The sequence below is a fragment of the Netta rufina genome, assembly GCF_964035555.1.
Source record: "Netta rufina genome assembly, chromosome: 3".
Taxonomy (NCBI): domain Eukaryota; kingdom Metazoa; phylum Chordata; class Aves; order Anseriformes; family Anatidae; genus Netta; species Netta rufina.
In genome coordinates this window covers 67034158-67058313 of record NC_140125.1, presented here as the reverse complement: position 1 = coordinate 67058313, position 24156 = coordinate 67034158, and the positions used below count along the sequence as shown (strand labels likewise).

General features: G+C 35.3%; 1 protein-coding gene across 1 annotated transcript in view; it reads right to left on the bottom strand.

Annotated features, from left to right (window-relative positions):
* KLHL32 (kelch like family member 32) overlaps positions 1–23905 on the bottom strand; it is a gene marked incomplete at both ends in the record, with an annotated part of 92657 nt that extends 68752 nt beyond the window's left edge. The window contains 3 exons of the mRNA XM_084283350.1: positions 898–1005; positions 20800–20980; positions 23883–23905. Coding sequence (XP_084139476.1) covers positions 898–1005; positions 20800–20980; positions 23883–23905 — 312 coding nt within the window. The remainder of the gene's footprint in view (positions 1–897; positions 1006–20799; positions 20981–23882) is intronic.
* Between the last annotated feature and the right edge of the window lie 251 nt (positions 23906–24156).

The following is a 24156-nucleotide window of genomic DNA, read 5'->3' as shown; positions in this document are numbered from 1 at the left end:
CCATCAAGTGTTTTTTGGTAAAACATAATAAATCCCTTATTTCTATTTAATTCCCTTTGAAAAAAATTAAGGCCCCATACTCATACCATAGTACAACCCAGCAATTCTTCTTAAATATAGATTTAAGCTTTTCTTTTCGAAATTAACTAATAAATTCAATTATTGTAGCAATAATTCCAGAAATCATGTGTTTATCTAGAACAAGAGTACAAAGCAAAAACATTGTATCTCCAAGCTGGGTGTAAGAAGTTCTCAACTCACTGAACTGATATGGCATCGTATAGCAATGCTGACCATGTATGCAGTGCATAGGCACGGCAGGACACATACATGTTCTCTTTGTGCTGTTTTGTTCTGTTTCATTTTGGAGGGGGCAATAGCGATGGAAACAGGAGTATCATTTCACCTTCTCCAATTCTCCAAAGTTTTGTTTTGACTTATACACTAGTAACATGCTATCATAAAACATGAAAAAAACAAAACAAAACAAAACAAAACAAACATTACCTATAAGCATTTACAAAGACACTTGGACTGCATCTGCCACAAAAGTAAAATTTTCCCTCAATTATAATTTTTCAAGCTCAGCAACAGTTTATAAATATTTATTTTTAGAAAAGCACCTAGTGTGTTTTTCCTCTTATTCAGCAGATAGATCAACTTACATTAATTTTTACGAACAACCAGACCACCATAAAAGGGGGGCCACCAACCAGCACCCCAGCCACCCCACCCCCCCCCCCACACACACACAGCAGTAATTAAAATAAGAACTGTTGAACCAAAAGACCTTGTACTGGGCAGTGTGAATAATTTCTTGCAGTTCTTTAAGGGTGACCTGTTTTTATTGCAAATTGCTTTAACTTTTCTCTCTCGGTTAGAACAACTGTACAGTACCTGTCCAGTATATGCAAAGTCCAGGGCTTGTTTTAAACCTAGGCTTGTGACACCATGTAAATTCACCTCATCAGCTTCACTTTCAACCATGCAGAGACTAAACATTGCCTAGGAAAAGAAAAGAAATGTTATTAAGAATTAAAAATAACCCCAGTGAAGGTCCAGGAAGAATAGGACTCATTTTTCTATCTTCACTAACTCTTGTATTTCCTTGAAAAAGAATTCTAAATAGCAACTGACTTGTGAGTTAGAGTGAGATCTATAACAAGTCCTCTTATCAATAAAGAAATACAGAAATTTGTTCTGAAAAAAATGAAACAAATCACTTGGGCCCATGAATATATACTTCCTAAGCAATTTAGGTGAAATCAAAGGGAACAGTCACACAATAAAGTATTGTAACACAAAAAAATGGACTTAGGAAAAAAAATCCCTACAAACACCACTAACTAAAAACTATTATTATGAATAGTATCATTATATATAGGAAGGACAGTAAGCTATACACAATTACTTGTATAGGACAAAGAGGCAATTAAAACATTTAAAAAAAATAAAATAATAATGCTCTCCAAGTACCACCTCAGACTGAAATGTGTACAATATAGTACTGAAGTTATTGAAAGAGAAGTAAAGATATAGCTTTAGGTGACTGCATCTCCAACTTCCCTTTACTTTTTATTCACCCAGTTTCTCAGACCACATTAAACCTATAAACCCATAAAACCTACACTGACAGTGAGTACAGATATATTGGACTTACCTATAAGTAAAGATGAGAAGGGCAGCTGTCCCTTCATCCACTCTTACTTTCCAGGTCATCAGCCTTCAGTGCCTCCCTGCACTGAAGCAACCCTACTCAATCTCTGGATCCCTGTAGGAATCTTTTTCTTCCCATCCCTGTTAAGCTTAAATTCTCATCTTTGCCCCATGTTCTTCCCTGCCAGCCTGCACTCCTTTTGCACTTCCCTAATTATCACTCCTTCCCTCCTCTTGTCACTCCCATTCCCCAGTCCAATGCTCTTCCAGAAATGCAACCTTTACTTCTGCTACTCTCCCCCACATTTAACAAGATATACCATTCTCAGTCTTTTGACAGTAAACTGTGAACAAATAAATTAAACAGTTTTACCGTCTGTCATTGCTGGAGTCTAAACTTAGCCCCAGTTTCGTGTAAAGCTGTTAATACTCCTACATAGGCTAGCAAACCACCTCGGAGAATTCCACTAAAGAAGCACTTGTTATGAATTATATGTGTTCCTCTACTTTTGTGGCTACTCTAGCTGATACCTGCAGAAGCTGAGGCAGCCAACAAGCAGACTGGATTTCATATATACAACCTATCCACCAACCACTGCTGAGTTTAAAGTTAAAAATAAGCCCTATCCTCTCCAACAGTTTATCACATGGCATTCACTTAGACTCAGGAAGCTTCTTTCAAGAACTGAGAGTTTGTTGCAAATAAGTTATTTCTTCTGAAAATGTTAGCCTTTTCATCATTAAAACACCATAATTTGACATAAATCTGTTGCCTGGAAGTCAGCCAGAATAAGCATGGATGACATTTATCACATAGCCAGTCCTTGTCTTTTTGCAGTTCTCATTGAAATACAGTGATATCAGGGCTCCTTCCAGAAACGTCAGATAGTTGAAAAGGTTTATGACACTCATGTAAGACACAGCCGTGAAACAGACAGATGCATATATGATATATATATATATAACAAGTTCAGATGCTTTTCTAATTCCTTTAAACATGTAATCACGGTTGGACATTTTGTTGTCATTTAGATGTATCAAGTGAAGTCTAATAGCTACTGTGAGGCTTCAGGGCTTGCCAGGAGCTGCAAAAAAAAACCATCAGCCATCTGCTCCTTGTAAAAGCAGACCTCCAGTTTGTGTCTGGAAGAGAGAACTTGAGGCCAAAATGCAGCACCAGTTGAAAACTAGCCACACAACAAACAGGGGTAGAACCCTGCCCTGTATCCGAGACCCTTAAACAGTTTTTGGGATGCAGTGCCTTTCAGCATATCTGAAAATAACGCTTCATTTGCATTTGTTAATTGCATAGAGACAATACCAAGAACCCTCAGTTTCATCTAAAGACATCCTCCACATACTGGACTGGCTCAATGGAAAAATAAAGAAAATACTGATTTACTAATGCTTATCCCCAGGGTTTTGGAAAGAGCTACAGCAAATCAAATATAAATGCGAATCTACTCTGAATATAGCTACTGGAAGCCTTCCTAGTCCTCAAGTTTACAACTGTTCCAGTGTGCCTCTTCCAACTTTCACCTTATTTTTCTTTTTAGATAGTGTAACCTTGTAACTCTCTCCTATTACAAATTTCTCCCTTGCATTAAACCCAGGATATTGCTCTTTGAACAACAGGTGTTATGTTTATGATCATCGGTAGTGTGCTGTAATGGAGTGGATTTGTAGAACAATGATGTTCCTTCTAAGAACCTGAGTTCATGGCAAATTTTTTTTTTGTTTGTTTGTTTTTGAGGATTTACATCAGATTAACCATTGTCTGGTACCCAACAGCACCTGTACCATGACGGTTAATTTCATACAAAAGTAATTAACAGGGAAAATAAAAAGAAATTTACAAGTGAATTTCTGGTCCAGGTTAATATGCTGATATGGATATATCCACAAGCATAGTTTTTCAAGGTCATAACTCCCATTTCCATTGTATTTAAAGGTTCAACTTTAAGATATTAAAAAATAATTTAAAAAATAAATAAATAAAAATAAAACCATACACTAAGAGCTCTTCCTGAAGTTCAGTAATTGAGATGTTCATCTGGTTAAGATATTCTCCCAGTTCACATTTAATTGTATGTTCAAATTTGCACCCACTCTGGATTATTTAACATGCACGTCTAAAGCTGCTGTTGGAGCTACTAATATCACATGCTTGAGTGTTGAAAAAGATATTATCTACAAACACATTCTGTTAAGTATATGACCTGTGATGTGGCACCAGCTATCCAGAGACTATATGTAATGCATTGTCAACATACTTAATAGGTAGTTTTTCCAGATATTTTCTGCTTGGCTTTACTGGGGATTCTTGGTGAATGTTGTGAGACAGAAATGTTTCTAACACTTAAACTTGTTGCACTTTTAGTAGGGAAATATTTCAGTGGCCGATGGGAAGGGCTGCATATCTGTTTCCTAAATTATCTGTTACAATATGGTAAAATGGAGTAACTACAGAATTTCCTACACTATTAGGCATAAAGAGATTCACTGTTGGGCATAACTACCACAGCATAAATCATGCTCTCACCAAAAAGGATAAACTTCACATAGTAAATCAGAGTATATGACAACCAGGAGTGCAATGCAAGACTTGAGACCAAAAAAAATAAAAAAAAAAAAATCACACCAGATAGCTAAAAAAGGAATATTTATTGTCATTTTACCTACACTAAGCCTTTCATAAGTATTTGTTAAGCACAAGCATGTTACCAATGTTTTTGTGTTGTGTTACTACTCACAAGTGTCATGGTTAGGAGTTCTGATATTTTTCATTAAAATATGGGTTTTTCCATGAAAAAAATAGAATGTTTTCTAAGCACCACACCAACAAACAACTATTTTCATACAGTCAGATTTATACACTCCATATGCTTTGATGTGTTATAAATGTGTCCTTAAGCTTTTGAATGTACAATTACAAAGTATATCCTGCCTTGGAGAAATCAGGAAAAGTGTTCAAATTCTTGCACAACAGTGAATTTACACTACCATTAATAATGCTGTACCAAACATTTCATGCATCAGCTGTTGCTAATTCTATTAAGTAGCAATTTGACCAGCTAGCACAGAGAAGTGTTGTGGCAGGTCATGTTTTGATTTAATCTGTAAAACTGGAACACAAAAGCAATGGCAACAATACATAGTTTAAAAAAGTTAATGAATGTTAAATAATGTGAAGTACACAATCTAGATCCTGGGAAGAGTGCTGCTACATGTTTTTTTGACAGATTGTCTACAACTGGTGGTCAACATACATCTGGACTGGAACTAGAAGAAAAAAAAAAAATCATTCACATTTATTTTTGCTAAAATATATTCCAAACTTCAGAAATATCTTGAGTATTCTAAAACTCTTTAAAAGCTCTTCTACTAAGAATGCCTTTTGCACTGACGCCATCGGAAGTGAAACAATTGTGTCACTGTATGCATAGGTACTTCCCTCACTATGAAAACAAACTCATCGTCTCAGATATTCATTACTAAATACACTTTTTTTGGATAATACTCCTTTGTCACACCAACTCCTGAATAAAGAGGATAAAGTCTAACAACACAATGTGTCTACACATCTCTTGTGGGGTAGACTTGCACACCTTCCCTGAACCCAGCTCCCTCATGAAGTGCCTGTCAAAAGCCTACAAGTGCTCAGCAATGCAAGACCCTGCATGCTCTGCTTTCTCTGTCTGTACTACAGCAACTACCTGAACATGAGAACCATCTAAAGAGCATGGTAACTAATAAAGTTTCTATTCTGATCAAAGACTGAGTGTCTCACAATGGGATAAGCTTTCAGGTACAGAGAAACACTTATATAAATTTCATCTGTAGACAAGGAATCACTTCAGTGATGAACTAATACAGGTTTTCATTGAAGTCTTACTAGATTTACATTTACAAACTATTCTACAGTACCACAGCAAGTCTAGCACGGTCCTTACACATGGCTTATTACTACACCTAAAGTAGTAAACTCAAGGGGATGAGGCCACTGTCAGAGGGACCAAGGTGTAATTGCCAGCCATGCCTCACAAACACAGCCTCCAGTGCGGCTCTGTCCCCTGCCAGCCAGAGCTCTCTGAGACAATGGCCAGGCCACAGCCCACGTTGTAGCTCAAGCCATGGCTGTTCCAAAGGGATAAGACCAAGATGTTTGTAGAGGGGAGAAGGTTTAGTCACAAGGACCTGAGCTACGCTTCACCAGTTGTGTTTAGAGACAGAAAACAAGCCTTTATCCATCTAATGTACTAGCACAGGCAGTCTAATAGAGCTGAGTGCTATCAGAACTGTAGCTGCCAGTAAGCCACAGGGCTGCAGCTTTATGTGCCATCTGCTACACAGAGCTCATTTTCTCTCATGGCAACCCTCTAAGTATTCTCTGGAAGTTTTTGACATTCAGTGTCATTTATTTTTCAGGGAGCAACGCCAACGCATTTAACTGCAAGATAAGGTCTGCATGGTCTTCAGACAGTCCACATTTGGCTGAACCAAATTATCCACCAGGAAAGTAGTCTCCTACACAGGAGAACCGAACTCTGCTTGATGATCCTTGGTGTCCTTACCAGCAGGCAAATTTCCTTCTCAGCCTGAAAGTTTAAAGGTTTAATCTGGCATGAAAAAATCTGCTCAACCATTGGCAGAATTTGAGCTTAGAAACCCAGTCTTTAATTCAGGCTGCTGTACTTGATTGCTCTGTTTTTAACTGTAGAAATACATTGGTCATTAAATTCTGGCTTCTCCAATACCTAGAGTATGAGTTATGGTTGGGCTGTCAAACTCAGATTTCAGTTATCTCTCTGAAAACGCTCTGAAGTTCTCTGCACTTAAATAGATCCATCAGTCCTTCTTTTAATGCAATGCTAGTAGACTACTCTGTTTTTCTCTTTAGTTACACTAAAAACAAGGCAATAAGAAAAACATCTCAGGTAGTTGTACAAGTGACAGACAAGAAAAATAATGATATATAAAATCATTGGACAAGTGTGTAATTCAAAATCAAACTTACCAGAAAATTTACCAAATTTAGCTACGCATGAAATGTTAATTATTATAAGTTATTCATATAATTCAACAATGCTAATGTTTCATACTTTCCTTTAAAATACCTCTGCTTGGACAAAATAAAACCTTATTTGAAAATGCTTTTTTTCCCTCCAAGATGGTCATGAGTGTAGGCAGCACCCAAATTGCCAGTATGTCAACTTCAGTTCCCTTTTTTACAACACAGCCTACTGATTAGAGGACCCATCTTTTCTTCAAGTTCTTTTAAATATACAGGTCTTGCTCTGATATCCAATCAGTCAATGAGAGAACATTGTGGAAAATAAAGCAATTGCTTAAATTCTTCTTTCTTTAGTCAAGATTTTAATTAACTAAATGAATTCCCCAAAATAAGATTGAAGGTAATCCTTCTGCCGTTCTGTGACAATTGCTCTAGAACTCAGGGATCAGCATATACCCACCCAGTCACAAACGTTTCCACCTGAGATCACATCTGTTTAAGAAGCTATAAACTAGGATGAACCCATTTCTGTGAAGCAGGCAGAAATTAGCTGTAAAAAGAGAAAGAGGGAAGGAAACAACCCTCAGTTCTTCTAATCTAGGCCTGAAACAGAATCCAAGCTAGCGAACTTCTTACAGGAAAATGAAAATGAAGGGCAGAATCCTTGGGTAAAAATAATCAAACCGTATTCGACAAAAGCATCTGACTTTGGAAAATTTAACTTCGAAGAGGCAAGTTGGTGGGCCTTCAATACACAGCACCTTGCAGTTTCACTGGTTTGCCCTCAGCAGCCAAAGGCACCTTTACAGAGCTGTTTACATAGAACACAAAATAAGACAAGAGTTCAACACTGAATGCAACACAATAACAGGTACAGATGTGATCAGATCTGATGTAACTGGGCAGAACAGCCTGAGTAAATGATGCATAGCACAGTTGTTGGGTCTAACTTCCCATGCTCAGCTTTTGCAGCTGCTTAGATTTTAAAAATCTAAAATGCAAGATGGGTGTGAAACACCACCAAATCAGAATTGTAATGTATACTTATTTTAACAGTAATAAATTAAACAAAAAATGTCTAGATCCATTGATTTTTTAATCAGTCATGCAGCTCTGCAACAACAGTTACAGACTCCTTCACAAAATACAACTTTAGAAATACAGAAACATGAAAAGAATATTCAAAATCCCCCAAATACAAATTGCTCACTGTCAGAAAGAGTGAGGTACAAAATTGCTCCTTGCCTTCGAGTCACTTTCTTACTTACTCAGATGATCCATATCTGTGACAGTAATGAGCTTGTCCCCATTTGTACACATCAATCTTATAGCCTTGGCAGGCTTAGCAAGCAGTACATCGTCACAAAACAACTTAATCATGCCGTACAGTATTTTACACAAGTAAACACTTTCAGTGAATTCCATGCATCTCAGTGTCCTTTTAAAGGACAGAAACAGAATTATAAAACATACACAGTCTTAGGAGAGAAGTAAACAAATAAAAAAAGAACAAATTGTTATACTTTAAAAGAATGGTGACCAAAACTTTACGTGACTTATTACTAGTGACTTAGGTAGAGACAAACTGGAATTCTTGAGCTGCTATAAGCTTTCTGCTGGGAATTTAATATATACATACATGTATAATTTGAGCACTAATACAAGTTCAAATAAATTACAGGAATATATTTGAAAGACATTGAAAACCATTAGGTGCTAATTTAAATCTGCAGAAAACCTGTTTAACATTTAAGAAGTGTTTAAAGAAAAGTAAAAAAGTCATTAAACGAGCAATGATGTGCTGTGTAAATACTAGATAGAAAGAAAACTGATAAAATACTGGAAACTTGAGAGAATAGGAGAACAAATTGTCATTGGGGCTTGTAATAATATTATGTAAAGATAGCCAGCTGTATAACAAAATTAAATGAAAGTGTTTTGTGGATAATCGATAGATAGAAATAGGTATGTTTAGACACCCAGCTACAGGACTTAGTGTGATGAAATATCTTACTATCCTTTTATATTGTGGAGGCCAGAATGACACACAATATTCATGGTGAGGTTATATCAAATATCCTTTCTACTCTGTGACTGTCGAGGAAGCCTCAACACTTAGCTTAGCCTAGATACCTAAATTAGGTGAAAACTTTAATCCTAAGTAATGGGTTGACTGAACTGAGGAATGAAAGTTGAAGAGACAGAAGTTAATTGCTTCCTTTCATTATATTCATCTTTAGAATTTCTTCTGGTTTCTTAAGTTGAGTATTTCTGGAATGAAAACTACAAACCATAACAGCAAGGAGAAACTGAAAAATGTTTGCACCTTTAAGTGAGTTTCATGTGATAAATTATATGTACATAATTATATATAAAAAACCTGAGTTCTCTTTCACTTACCTGAATTCGTGTAAAGTCATTTCTAGTTCAAAAGCCTTAGGGGTAAATAGCTCTTTAAAAATAGTTGCAGACTGCCAACTATGACGGGCTGAATCCATACATAATGCCTTCCGTTTCCCTACCTTGACCTTCTTATGCTTATCCCTTGTTTCAGCTACATCAGCCCCAACCAACTTTTGTGATACATTCCAAATGTGAGATGAGCAAATGAACATCTAAATTGCTGCCTTCAAGAAATACCCTGGCTCTTCCAGGAATAAAGTACACTGTTCCATTGCATAGTGATAACCTCTGAAATATCTCAAAGCTCCCTCAGCAAGAATGTGAAGTGACTGAAATCTTTATTTTTCTTTGATTCATCTCTAAATGCAACTTAAAATAAACCCAAGCTTTCAAAATAATAGAGAGTAAACTGAGTTAATCTACAGTAACCCCCCCAAAAAAAGAGCATTACCATCCTGCATTTTGCTTTTGTTTTTATCAAAACATTGTTTTGATAACTATCAGCAACCCTAGTTCTATGTCTACTACAACAGCTGAAGAAAACTTGGATCCCCCCACTAACACATAGCTCTGAACTGCACAAATTCTCACTCAACCATGGTGTTATCAGTCAGGCAGCAAACACAGTAATCCCGGGATACGTCAGAAACATCTGAATTAGAAGCTGCATTCCCATGGTGTTCATAGGGTTTCAGCAACGCCAGGCTTGCTTCACACAGCTCAATACAAGTATCTCCCACTCAGTTTACTGTTATCTTTCATCCTTGACTCTAACTGGCAGTTAGAGCTTTTGCAACTGAGGTACCAGAGCCTGCCTTTACCTTCAGCTGTTGCTCTTGTGTCCAGAAATCTGATGTATGCTCTACTATAAAGGGTATACCCATTTGCTGCACTTCCTCACAATCACAACCAGATAGCGAGAGTGGAAAGTTGGCACAGAGTGAACTAGCATTCTTGTAGTTCCTTTCATTGCAACACACTCAAAAGAGATGAACACACAGGACGTCAAGATGAACTAGCAACGAGTTAGCCTCTGTACACATGAGCTTACTCATCTCTTAAGTACAGAGTTCGCTGTTAAAAATAAGTAAATAAATAATTGCTCCTACTTTCCCTGAAAAATTATCAGCTATATTGTAAGGACTCTGGTCAAAAGTTACAGGGAAAAAAAAAAATCCTACCATTCTTTGCATAAATTAAACCTTAAGCATGCCATCCCACCCAGCCTCTTTTATTACTGAACTCTACAGCACTAAGAATCAGAATGAAACAAGCAGCTTATTTGGTAGTCATACTATTTCCATAACTAAATTCTTCCACCCAATTCAGAAATACACCTGAAGAAAATAATAATAATAAATAAATAAATAAACAAACTAATATGTAGTTGTTAGACCTGGGAAGAAAAAAAAAAAAAAGAAAAAAGAAAATTTTGAAAATGAGTGAATATCTATTCTGTCTTTCAAGCAAGCTAATTGCCAAAGAACTATTATGAGTTTCATTGTTGAGGTTACCTATTTATCTTCTTGCACTGAGTTTTTAAGGTAAGTAACACCACCGAGTACTGGTTTACTGTTTTAGAAGAGCAGAATTATCATTTCCAATTTCTGCCTCCACAATTCCACAATGATATTGCTTGAATTCTTCTTAAAATATTTTAAAATAGATAGGCATTTTCAGTAAATGCAGTGCTTTATTCAGATTCACTTCCCACAACATATTCATTTACTTCTATGTTCATCTGTTTTACATCTTTTTCTTTTCAGGAAATTGGTTGTATTTCTCTGATGCATCATAAAAGCTATTAAGAAAGTAAACTAGCACTTAAGAGATCTTGAATCAATTTTCTACACTGCCCAGGGAACTCAGTTATGATGTGATACCTTGGTATATTTTATTGCATGTGTTATTTTAAGCCTGTGTAATCTTACCAGCATCAGTGGAACAACTTAGTCTTAAATTCTTCCTGATTTGGTACCTAAATGTATCTTTATATGGGTTGCTCAAATTTGTAAATATCCAGTCCTGAGACTCATCTGTTTGGACTATAAAGTCTGTCAGGCCAAAACTTTCTCCTTTGCAGTTTGTACTAAAAATATCACCTCAATGTTCGCATAACAGTAAAGTTAAATAAATAACTTATAATCTATTTAATCCCTTTTGTAGTATTAACCTTTAGTTGTTCTTAACTTCCATGTTCTAATCCTTCATTACATAAGCACTATTATTTCTTCTTTGCTGTTTTTACCTATCATAATAAAAAACCCAGACTGAATAAACAATAATCAAGATACTACTTCGATAGATGACAGTTTGCATCAAATATTAACCATCCTGTACATATGTAACATACACTTATCTAAATAATCAATTTAATATGTAAATATTTTCTTACTGCATGTGAAAACACAGCTTTTTCTTCTCATAACTAACATGATAATTTTGTTTTGTTTTCCTCCCATTTTAAGCCTGTCTGTCCTAAATCAATCATAAGCCATGTCCTCTGGAGTCTCCTGCACACTGAAAAAATATATCCATCAATACCAACTACATGAAATATGATTAAGAGGCTTATTACATGATTCTTCTGAACAAGTTCTGTATAAACTCTCAGAGAAAATGTCACATAATGTCAATCATTGATAACTGAGCCTGCAGTAATACATCTGCTCAATGAAATCTATCTAAATATTGTTTTTTAAGCATTTGCCACTCAACTAAAATGAATCCTGTAAAACGAAAAGGTCAGCTCTCATTCCCAATTTAAGGGACTGTATGGTTAAAGAGATTAAAAGAAATACAGGAAAAACTGAACAATATACAATTTTATGCACAGTACTGAAGGCTCACATCACTGTTATCAAAGCAAATTCCTTTGAATTTTTGCCATTTCTTTCAGTACATCAGTGTCAGACTGATACACTGATACACTACACCTAAGAGCATACCAAATACATCATTTATTTTGTGCACTTGTTGCATTGCATTGTTAATACAGAAATATCGCTTTCCTAGTATCTTTGGAAACAAGTAATAAAAATGGAAGTAAAGAACTGCACTGCTGTTTAAAGGAGCTACGGATGTGATTTGTGCATGTTTGTTGGGAGCCACCCAGCAAGAACAAAGTAATTTTTTTAATTGTAACAAGGCACGGGGTCTTTACTCACAGTCAAAATAAACAGTAGAAGCATTTTGTTGCTAACAAGTTAAGTTTGTGGTTGAATCTATCTCATAGTACGCACTTTGATGATCATACTTTTAATAATCAGCGTAACATGTATTCTCCAAATTTCTGTTTAAATGCACGAGCATAAGTTGAGATAGAATTTAAAAGGACACACCATAGTTTACTATTCCTGATGAGTTGCTAGTGAGTTCATCACTAAAAAGGCCTATGTTCAAAAGTAGCCTAAATTGTAGAAACAAATTAATTCTACAATTATGTGCAATCCCTCGTCATAATAATAATAATATAAAAGTGTACTACCACAACTACAGTACCCTTAGTTTCACTATTGCAAAAGAAATGAGTCACTATAGGAGATCCTGGATGCCAAAATTACTTTCATTGTGGCAGAAGAAAGAAAACTGAATTGCAAGGACCGTGCCATGCAATGCACTGCACAAATCTACAGTAATGTACAGCCTGTCCTAACAATAGTCACCTTTAAATAGGCCTGCCTTCTGGAATATAAAGGGAACAGCATAACTAAAAACAGCTTTTTTTTTTTTTTTTTTTTTTTTTTTTTTTTACAGCATCTCCAGTCAAGCACAGAAAAGTATGAGTCACATTTGCAAATTTTGGCTTAAATTGGTGTAATGCTTCCCAGTGAATGCATAAGCCTATTGTTCCTTTGATGATTTTAGCAAGTGATATCAAAACCAAGCTCAAAATAAAACTGGAATAAAAGTCAGCTCTTGAGCTAGCACTTTACCACAACACATTTCATTCCAGGAGGCAAACCTGCTTGATATTTTTGAGGGGAAAAAAAATATAAAAATAAAAATAAAAATAAAAAGAGAGAGAAAGTGTCAGCACATTTAAGAGGGGCTGCTTTTAAAAGCAAACTCAACATAGCAAGACAAGAAGTTTCTCACCTCACAGTATGTAAGCCATAACTAAATAGTTGTACGGCAAAGTTTCATTTAGCAGAATTGGAATAACATAATCTTAGTTATTACAATTAGCTTCTTAAGAAGTTAGTCATTATGTGACGTAAATGTCATTACACACTAAAATCCAAATGTACCAACCAATAGTAAACTGCAACAATTTTCTCCTATTCTGCAGCTTAACTGCAAAAGCATGCTTGTTATGTGAGAAGCCTAATGCTGCGACTTGAAATGGTCCATTTTATGAAGGTTTGCACCAGATACTTTCATATCCAGCCCATTTTATAAAGGGTTGAACTAGATACAGTTTATATTTTTCAAAAACTTCTGTTTTTCCATTATGACTATAAAACTATTTTCCATTATGATCACAGAGTAACTTTGCTAAAGTACCACACCTAATACCCACTGATATCTTTATTAAACTATTTGATAGAAAACCCAAAGAAGAAAGCCAGCTCAACGACCAATTTTTTCTTTGGTTTTCCATATCCTTTTACTGAGAAAACCTACAACAGCAATTAAGTATCCCCTACTTGCTAAATAGAAGAAGAATGTCTTGACTAACCAAGTTTTTGCTAATATTACAGTCATTTCTCACAGTAGCTTTCATCATCAGCTGAGCTCTGCCTCAATCAGCTATTTCTTCTGGAACAAATGCCTCTATAAACTCATCTCTTCATTTTATTTTTAATAGCCTACATTTGGCTGTTCTCATTTAACCTTTGACTTTTCCTTCATCTCTGACAAACAAAACCCCTCCAAAACCCTAATGATGTCAATTTAATTATCCCCAGAGATTCCACATGCTTTATATCTACTCCTTTTGTGTTGAAATCAGATTCTGGAAAGTCAGGTACCAGGTATGAGAGCTTCTAAAAACACAGACATTTTATAAGTTATCTAAGTATCTAGTAATATTGCTTTCAAATGGGCTTATGTACAGTTGTTGCTTGCTTTTATAGCTGGTACTCTATAAATCTTGGATTCTTATTTCATCCATAGCTGAGAATGCTCTACACAGCTGAAATGGTAAATGGTTTACTAGATTTCAAGTTTTGCACACACATACATACATGTGCAAAATTGTATAAATTTTATACATGTAAAAGCAATACCCTGATCTGGGAATGCCCAAGCTAAGCACAGGTGGAGAATTCACAGGGACACATTAAGTTTAGCCCATTCATACTCTTTTTCTCCAGGCATCACAAACAGCTGATGAAGAGAATGTTATGCTGGGCTCTAACCATTACTTTCCTACAAAGTGTTAAAATCCTTTTTGTGAATCCAAAGTTCTTCAAAGGCATTTAAACTGAGCTATGCAACAGAGGAAAGAAAAAGAGAGCTTTTTGCCTGGATAAATGAGTGCCTGAAGATGGGGGAAAAAAAAAAATAAAAAATATATATATATATATATGTATACATATATATATGAAAAGAGCTGGCCAGTTTTTACAAGGGAGTGATGATTCCAGTGGAGCACATCAGTCTTGCATATTTAACATATCCAGAGACAATCTGGAAAAGGGTGAGACCAGTACAGCTACAGCATCCATTGAGACAAAGCTATTCCAGTTAGTAAGGGCACAATAAAATGTGATAAAGTGTGAAAGTATTCCATGAGATGAGTGATAGGGCTAAAATTCATTGTAGAGTGATGCACGTGAGAAAAAACATCTTAAATTTGGAAGTGATGCTATCCCACCTGACTATCACATCTCAAAAAGAGAAGCCTTACAGTATGAGACTTTCTTGAAGGTGTCACTTAAGTGCAACGGTAAAAAAAAAAAAAAAAAAAAAGTTTTAAAAAGCAATCAAAACTCTTAGACTTTTTTTAGTTGAGAAAGAAGAAAACAGAAAACAACCCTGTGCCCAGGTAGAAGTCTATGTTTTGCCCAACATTGCACACAAATCTCACAAAGGATATACTAGAAAAGATCCAAAGAATGATCAAGAATATGGAACAGCTTCCATTTGAGTAATATCTGAGAAAGTTAGAAGCCTCCAATCTGAAAGAGAGATGATGATTGAGTGCCATGAGAAGAACACCTAGGAAATGACAGTTTGTTGTCTTTATCAACAGAAGAACCAGAGAAAATGAAATGAAACTGGTAGAAATCAGTTTCAGAAGAAAAAAAAAAAAGTGTTTTCTTCACACTAATGAAGTGGTCACTTGTCAGAGCACACAGTGGACAACATTTCTTGCACAACCTCAATGGGAAACAGGATAAAAGCTTGGATGAGACACTTATTTAGGGTTACTGAATAGATAGAAATCACACCCTGCTCTGGAAATGCCCAAGCTAAGCACAGGTGGAGAATTCACAGGGATACATTAAGTTTAGCCCATTCGTACTCTTTTTCTCCAGACATCACAAACAGCTACTCCTAAATAAAACAGCCAACAATCTGACAGTGAGCCATTATTCGTTCTCACCCAATGCTGTTAAAGGTATCTCCTTGTTTTGAGGCTTTACTTGTTAAACAGAAAAGCTGTTTAATTCATCGGTCACTTGCACACTAGGTCATCCAGTAAGAGTGCATTGGGACTCAGCCAGGTTTTAGATATCTAAGTTTGAATACAGGTTAATTTAGGGAGATTAACTCCTGACAAAGATAAGCAACCAGCAGCATTTTACAGCATTTACCAACAGCATAAAGCTGTTCAGAACAGTCAAATGTAGAGGTTCTACTGCTTAAATCCAACCTTTTATTAGATGAATGCCTACACTGACAAGAATTCAACTAGCCAATACTGCATTTCAGGCTACTAAAATGAAGTTGTTAACAAGGTACAAAAAATGGCATTGCTGACAATGAAGAAACTGATTTTCTTTTTTTTAAAAGAAAGATATTTCCTATAAAACTTCTAACAAGCATAACGTGCAACATAAACGGCAATATTGGAAAATTGAAAAAAATAATTTAGAAACAAATTTAGATGCCACAGTGAATCTATGTGGCTGAGATCTACCAAAGTCATGTTAGGCAATTAAAACAGATGAAATACTTTAATTTCTCAAACACACTGTAATTTCCAACTGAGAAAATGAAACTAAACTGATCCCAAGAAAAGTTTAGACATAAGAAATGTTTCCCAACTTACTCAGAAAGCTTATAGCGAGGGTAACAGCCTCTTTTAGAACAAAGTCTCAGCAGAGAATAGATGTTACTAGAACAATAGAATTTATTTGGTCCAAATGCAAAGAGCTAACATTTTTTAAGATTATCTGGGAGAAGGATTTCTAAATAAGCAACCATTCCAGGTCATAATAGCATGTTAGAACTAGAGGTCCTTACAGCTACCCCTAAAATCTGTTAGGGAGAACCTTTTCGTCTTTATGACTTATGTAACAAGACCTTGGAAACTATTTGCTTCATACAATCTTTCATACCTCAAGAACTTGTTTACAAAAACCAGTTCTTTAACCTTATGAGGAAATGATGGAATATATTACAAAATAAGAACAATCAGCACTGCTGTGTACACAGGAGGATATATACTCTGTTGACAGGGAGGAAAGAGAACAGGAAAAATTCTGAAAATAAAATGTTTAAAAATCAACTGTGACAGTTAGAAGTATGAAGACTGTAAACAAAATTAGTATCTATTAGGTGAATTTCAAAGAAAGATTCTTTTAAGAAGAAAATGTGCTCATTGTGGGCAAAAAAATTGGGATATTGCCGACATTTTAAAATCTATTCTAGTTAATTGATATAATCCTGTCAATCCAGGTAACATGGAAAATGTACATCTGAGAAAAAAAAAAAATCTAATCCTATGACTATAAACCACTCAAATGAAAACTAAGGAAGGAGAAAGGAGTTGTTCTGACTGGAAAACCAATGCATTTTGTACAAGAAAAGCTTGGTGTTACATAATCACCTGCCAACACTGTAAATGCCTACTAATGAAGTCATGCAGTAACATTTCATTTTGCTCCCAGAGGGGAAAAAAGAAAAAAAAAATCTTTTAATTGGAAATCACTTAGCTTGCTAGAGCTATCACAATTTATGTATACTCACTAAGTAAACCTTCTTGTCTCACTGCAATAGACTGAGACAAACAGCAAATTGCAGTATATCATACAGAAAACTTTGCCTATAATGCTGTTTGTTACTTAAGAACAGAATTCATAAAAATACATTTATTTCCTATTATTTACATGAGTCTATAAGGGTAAGAAGCTGACTCCTGTGTACCCTAGCTCATTTTGAAAGAAGAAGAGGTCCTCCAGTAGATGGTGTAAAGAAAGGAAATTGAAAATCCTAGTCCTCAAGTGCTAAAAATCTCAACTTAACTCTGTATTTTGTCTATGGAGAAAAAAAAAAAAAAAAAAAGTCATACACATGGAGTATTTTTGTATCTAAATGATATAAACTCACAAATCAGGTGTTATACTTACGACAGGCAGTTGGACTCAATAACCCTTGTAAGTCCCTTCCTACTGAACTATTCTAATTTCTAATTTAAATACTCATGTTTCAGCACAGCTGAAACAAAACTATACCAACTGTAAGCCAGGAAGGCAGTCTGTTACCTCTGGAGCTGGTCAAAGCTCAGTATCTGATGAAGTTCAGGTACCTGTGTTGTCTTAGAAAAGCAAATGAAGAATTTATCCCAGGCTGTAACCCCAAAGAAAAATTGATAATAACAACTAATGTCTGAAATTCACCACTCTTTTACATACTCCAACTCCCTCATCCACTTGTAACGGGACACAGAGTCATCCTTTTAAAGTGTAAAAGTTTCTGTTGCAGTAAAACAAGAAAATAAATGGCAATTTGAAAAGAAACATGCTGCTCGGCTGATTTGTTATTCTTATCAAGAAAGTACAATCTCAGCAGTAGCTCCATTTGAATCAAAATAGACATAGAACATGTAGAAAACTGTATGCAGGATCTGTAAGAAGCAAATATCCAGACTCTTGTACGAGCTGTTTTTAGAGAAGTGGCAAAAAATAAAACAAAAATAAATATTCGTGCTGACAGAGCCTTGAGTACAATTGGGCATGCTTCTTGGGAATTTATACCATCAGAAAAACTGGACAACAGCCACACCAGATAGAGCTGGGGGTAGGCTGGTATATTAATCAAATCTGTGAGCTACAGTAACCTGAAGCTATGAAAGGCAAGTTCTGTGTGTCACATTGAAGTATAGTGTTGCCATCTTGATTTTATTCATGGTTACTCCAACATCTGATGTTCTCAGCATCCTATCCCCTGCAGTTCTGTGCTTACATAAAAAAAATCTCTCAAAAATAAACTTATCTTGTCAATGACTTCTGCACAGTTAGAAAGACCACGAGGTTCTTCCAACAAGTCCTCCAAGAAAATCCAGGAAAGCTAAGGGTAGAACTCACCTTATGTAATTTTAACAGCTAAATATGAAGCACTGAAGTCTAGTCTTTATGACCAGTGGAGAGAAATCTGGCACTTCCATATGGTGATTCATCTCATCCTAAACAAGTCTTCTATCCTCCTTTACCATCCTCTGGAGATATCTATTTGTCTTCCTTGACTCTGAATGAAAATTGCTATCATTCTCCTAAATCTTAGAATACGAATACTTGGGTAGCTCAAATCAGGCAAAATTCCCCTAGATATAAAAACATTTATAATCCCAGTTTAAATTTAAAAACTATTAATTTTCATCAACCCTTGTGTGTTTTTTTTTTTAAATGATTACATACTATATTCCCAATTCTAGTCACTTTTTCACCATTTTTCTACAGAATAAATCTAATAAATCAAATTTTATTTCTCACTTTTTTTTAAAAAAAAAAAAAAAAAGCTTTTTGTCCATTAATAATAGAAATCGTTTGACTGATCTCAGGAAGCAAGGGTTTCATATTTATAGCTGATACTTGAAGTTTGAAGAATAGGTCCTACCAAAACATAACAGTCTGGGGACAGACCAAGTTACCAAATGCTGCATAAATCATTTAGTATTTTTAGTAGAAGAGATTTATATAGCAATTATTAACTTGATCTACTGTAAAGCTTTTTTTCTTTACCAAGGGGCATTAAGATTTTAATTTGCAGTAACCATTCAGCAAATAGCAAGTAACTCAATTGGAAGTGACAAGCTGAGTCACTGTATCCCAAATCTTAAGGTCAATAAATAAGTGACTAAGGTAGAAGCTGTTCCTACCGTAACACTTGAACATGGTACAGCTACCCACTCTATGATGTTTCTATGCACTGAATACAAAGAGCTCTGGAAGGAATGCATGTTCACAGGTCTCAAGGAACCGTGTGGCACACTTATTAAAATATTTCAGCCAAGCCAGAAAAGCAGTCCTGCAGTGTATCTACCATCATCAGGTATACTCACTGGAGCTAGAGAGCTCCCAAATCCCTCTTTATCTGTGCACAGAGGTAAAAGGAAGGGGCAAAGGGAAAAAAAAAAAAAAAAAAAAAAAAAAACAGTGCTAAGCAATGTGTGACAGCAGGCAGGGCACCACGACAAAGCAATATTAACAGCCACCGCAGCATAAAGTCTGCAGGAGCAGAACACAGAAGCATGAAGACAAGCTCAAAAAATGAGCAATCAATTGGCTCAAAGTCATCACGATAAAAGTAACGTCAAGGTAATATCTCTTTCTTAAATACATAGAATAATTTACTCAATTCTGACCGAAAAAGAGACAACTCCAAAAGAATTGAAAATTATGCTCAAGTAATAAGGGATACAGAAAAGTTGCTATGCACTGTATTACTATTCTAACAGAACAAAAAGGTCACCATAATGGTGCTTGTAGCAACACAATTACAGCATAAGCAAAATATTAAATAAACTTGGTTTGTTACAGAAAACAGACCTTTAAATTAATTTCAGCTTTAGTCTCCGAATAACAACAGAATGACTCACACTTTAAAAAAACACCAGCCAACTGAAGAGCAACAGACAGTCCAACATTCTGAACAGATATACTATAACGAAGGTTGGTAGCTTTGCCTCTTACAAAAAAAAATGCTTTTTCTATTAGAAATCTCAATTGTTCAACTACTCCACCTTTATCGTGTGGGTTCAGTTTTCCATGCTGAGTACCTGATTTAGTCAGGTTTCGCAAAAAGTATTTTAACCTTTACATTTCAGGAACATTTGCTTCTGAAAACAAGCTTTATTACACTCAAAACATTACTATGGGCTCTGAGAGAAGAATAGAATTACCAGTCCTCTTTGAGAATAACCGTTTACTTTCCTATAACAATTCACTCTCAAGCTGATTTAAATTATATTTATTAAGATTTCAATTTCCTTTCTCTAAATGCCCAAGTTCTTAAAAAAACAAAAACAAACAAGAAAAAAAAAAAAAAACACCTTCATCATGGGGAAAAAAAAAAGACTAAATATTTAATAATGTTAAAAAGAACTTAATTATGTCCTCGATATTTCTATTTGCATTTCTTTCCTATTGTAGGTATGTGGATATTTAAAGTTGTATACTCTACAAGATATAAATTAATACTGAATTTTCCTCCAGGCTCAAATTTACAGTTTATTCAGTATAGTGTGGATAACCTTTCTCCCTTCTACACTTGGAGTAATTTTCAATATTACTGTAAGAAAATAATAAAAAAATGATAATAATCTTTGGACTTACTCGGAAGTAGTCACTACAGGCTGCCAGGACTGCCTTATGCGCATGGAATTTCTGCTCTTCAGCAATAAGGGTGATATCACAAAGTATGCCATCACTTCGTTGCTGATTCAGGGCTGCCAGGACAGCATCATTATGGGAGCTTGACTGACAAAGCCTCTGACCTGTCAGCATTTCCTGAACGCTGAGAGGAAAAAGGGAAAAGATTTTATCAACTGATGTAGGAAACAAGTAGATTCTATCAGCAACATAGAACAATTTTTTCTTGGAAAGTCATGAACCATATCATGCAAAATCTTTTCACAGGACATCCATCACAAGAAAAGCTCAGTATAACAGTATTATGAAACCTGATTATATACTCAGATATAAGTATATATATATATACTCAGATTCAAAAATCTCAATCATTCTCATTTTCATTTGCTTCTGGATGTCAGCTGGACTCACAGAATTAACTCAAAATCATTGTAGAGCTAGATGAGAAGAATAAAGCCCTAGGTCAACAGAGTGACAGAAAAACAACTCTTGAGTACCTCAAATTAATGCATTAGTGGAAAGGAGCATGCATTTGTGTAACCAGCCCTACTCAAAAGAATGAAGACTCTTGGCCTCAGGTGGCCTGTTTAAGCCTGATACTGGATTACTGAAAGTTTTCAGATGATTTAAGGTCATTTGCATTTATTTTACACTCAGGCCTTCCACCACCTCCAAATATCTCCTTGCATGAATGCAGGACTTCTGTCACCCAGCCTAGGATTGTCTGTTTTCAGCTTCCTTAGAAATCAGATAAGAGGAGAAGGAATATAACTGCAGATGCATTTTTGTGTGCAAACATAGTCATAAATAAATACAAATAGAAACAAACTAAAAAAATCTGCAAAGTCTTTTTGGGACAAAACAATGTGGTTCATCTGAAATCTGTGAGACGTTTAACAACTCATATTGCCTGAGCATCTAGGTCTTTCTGGAAGATAAGTTTACAGAGAATCATTCATGAATAAATCAAAGGGAAGGTATAAAAAAAGCAATTTGATTACAAGATAAATAAGCTCCCATCCTTCCACTAAAATCATGCAGTTAACTACATATGCAAGCTTTGGCAGCAACTGTGTGGCTGCTATATTCTTCATTCCCATCAACACTCACTCTGTATAATATATCCCACTCCTATCCTTTGGGCTTCTGCAAACTAATGAAGACCTGCCTTGCACGTTGTTTGCTCTAATCTAATCTTTGAAAAAAGACAAAAGCTAAGGTGTTATTTCTGGAAGAAGGATGGCTAAAATGAATTTACACATTACACATACAGGAGAACAGCCTGTATCTGAATTTCAGTACCTTCTCTAATTGTTTAAGTTTCACATATGGATATAGCCTACATTTCAAAATAACTCATTCAAATGAAACTTTGTCCTGAATTCTTCCATTTGTAGAACTCCAACGAAATTCTAATGGATAATTGTCAACAAATCTAACTCACTAAAATAAAATGTAAATATTTCTAACAATTTTTCCTTTCTGCAACTTTTATAGCAGAGTGATTGAATCAAACAGATGCATTGTTTTTGGCAAGCAATGCTACCAGTTCAACTTGCTGTATAAACAAACAAACAAACAAAAAAATAATAATAAAACTCTATTCTTTCTACAGCCTTCATCAGCAACAATAAAGAATCTTTAATCAATGGTAAGCTATCAGTTTTGTTACTGATTCTCACAGAACTGCAGAATATAGTCTACACAACCAGGTTTCCCCCTTCGTATTAACTAGAAGAACTTTTTCTTCCTAAGGGAATTGAGGATATAATGAAATTGGAAGACTAACTGTGCAAATATTATGACCTAATTATATCTACAGGTGGTTTCTCCATACTTCTTTTTATAAATTATTCTCTCTCTCAATGTTTTGATTTGTTTTTTTTTCATTCCTCTTACTTTTCTCACATTCATCTGGAAGTTAATGCATCTCATTTTGTAGATAAGGATTATTTCACTCAGTAGAAAACAGTTTGAAAAGACAAGGTATAAGGGTAAATTGTGTGTGGAAATTATGTATATGATCATACCTGCATGATTTTAAATTCAGATCAAACTTAATCTTTTGTCCATTTGAATGACTGAAGTTAAAAATCAATTGCCTGTACCCCTTCTGTTAATAATGTACAAAGAATATATACACATGCAAGGTAATTTAACTGGACTTTATAAGTGAAAATGCAGCAATTCACTAAACGTTACATGGCTACATTGTATTGATGCTGTCAGTACTCAACAGCTACAAAATGCAAGGATTTCCTGATTCTCTGCTGCTCCAGAGACACGCCAGGGAAAAGGTAACAAGTATAACAGTACAACACCCTAATAATATCAGGCAGACCTCTCATATCCCAGATCAACCTAAAAATGTTAACTACTCTGCAGAATAGAGCAGCAGTTGAACCTACCAGCATGTCAGACTAGTGCAAGGTTCTGCAGAAAAGCAACTAGATGAATACATTCTATTGAATGTTTTTTCCTGAAAATGCTCCCAGAAATTACTTAAATCATAAATATCAAGTCTCTGATGAGACGACGGGTAATACAAATAAATAAATGAAAAAGGATAAATTTGTAAGTAAATATGAGTGACTAAGACTCTATAAGAGGGAAAGAGACAGAATGTGAGATTCTGGAAGGCTGAAAGATGAATTTGGAGAGAATTCTTGAAATGGCTTCAAAGAACTGGAAGAATAATGTCCTGAATATGTGAACAGTAAAAACATCAAAAATCAACAGGCACTAACAGCTACATAAATGTCAATCAGCAGTTGCTTCCACAATCAAAAACTCCAAGTATAGACAAGACCATAAACAAGATAACATATGAAGAGACTGAGACCCAAACCAATCCCCAGCATGTTTCTCTTTGCTTTCTAGTTGCCATTTGCCTCCAGCAATCTCTTGCAGATTATAACATGGATATGTATTAAATAATGACTAATGAACAAAAACATTAATTTCACATTTTACTATCTGCTAATTAATGCTTTGCTAAACATCACACTAAATGTGAACAACTTCCTACACTCTACCAAGTACTATACCTCAGGCACCTCTCAGATGGCATTTTTCAGTTTTGCTCTTCTGAATATCAAAGCTTATAATCCTGTAGAGAAAGCCGCAAGCATTCCAGCTAGAGAGAGAGAAAGGAGAGGCACATTAAAATTCAAAGCATACACAGCCTCAGCCTGAAAGATCAATACTTTTAGGAGATGCAATTCCAAAGCAACTTTTTTTCAAATTTATTGCAGAAAGAACATCATGTGGACTAGGTGCACGTGATTTTTTTTTTGGCTAGACTGATTATAGCCTGAAAGC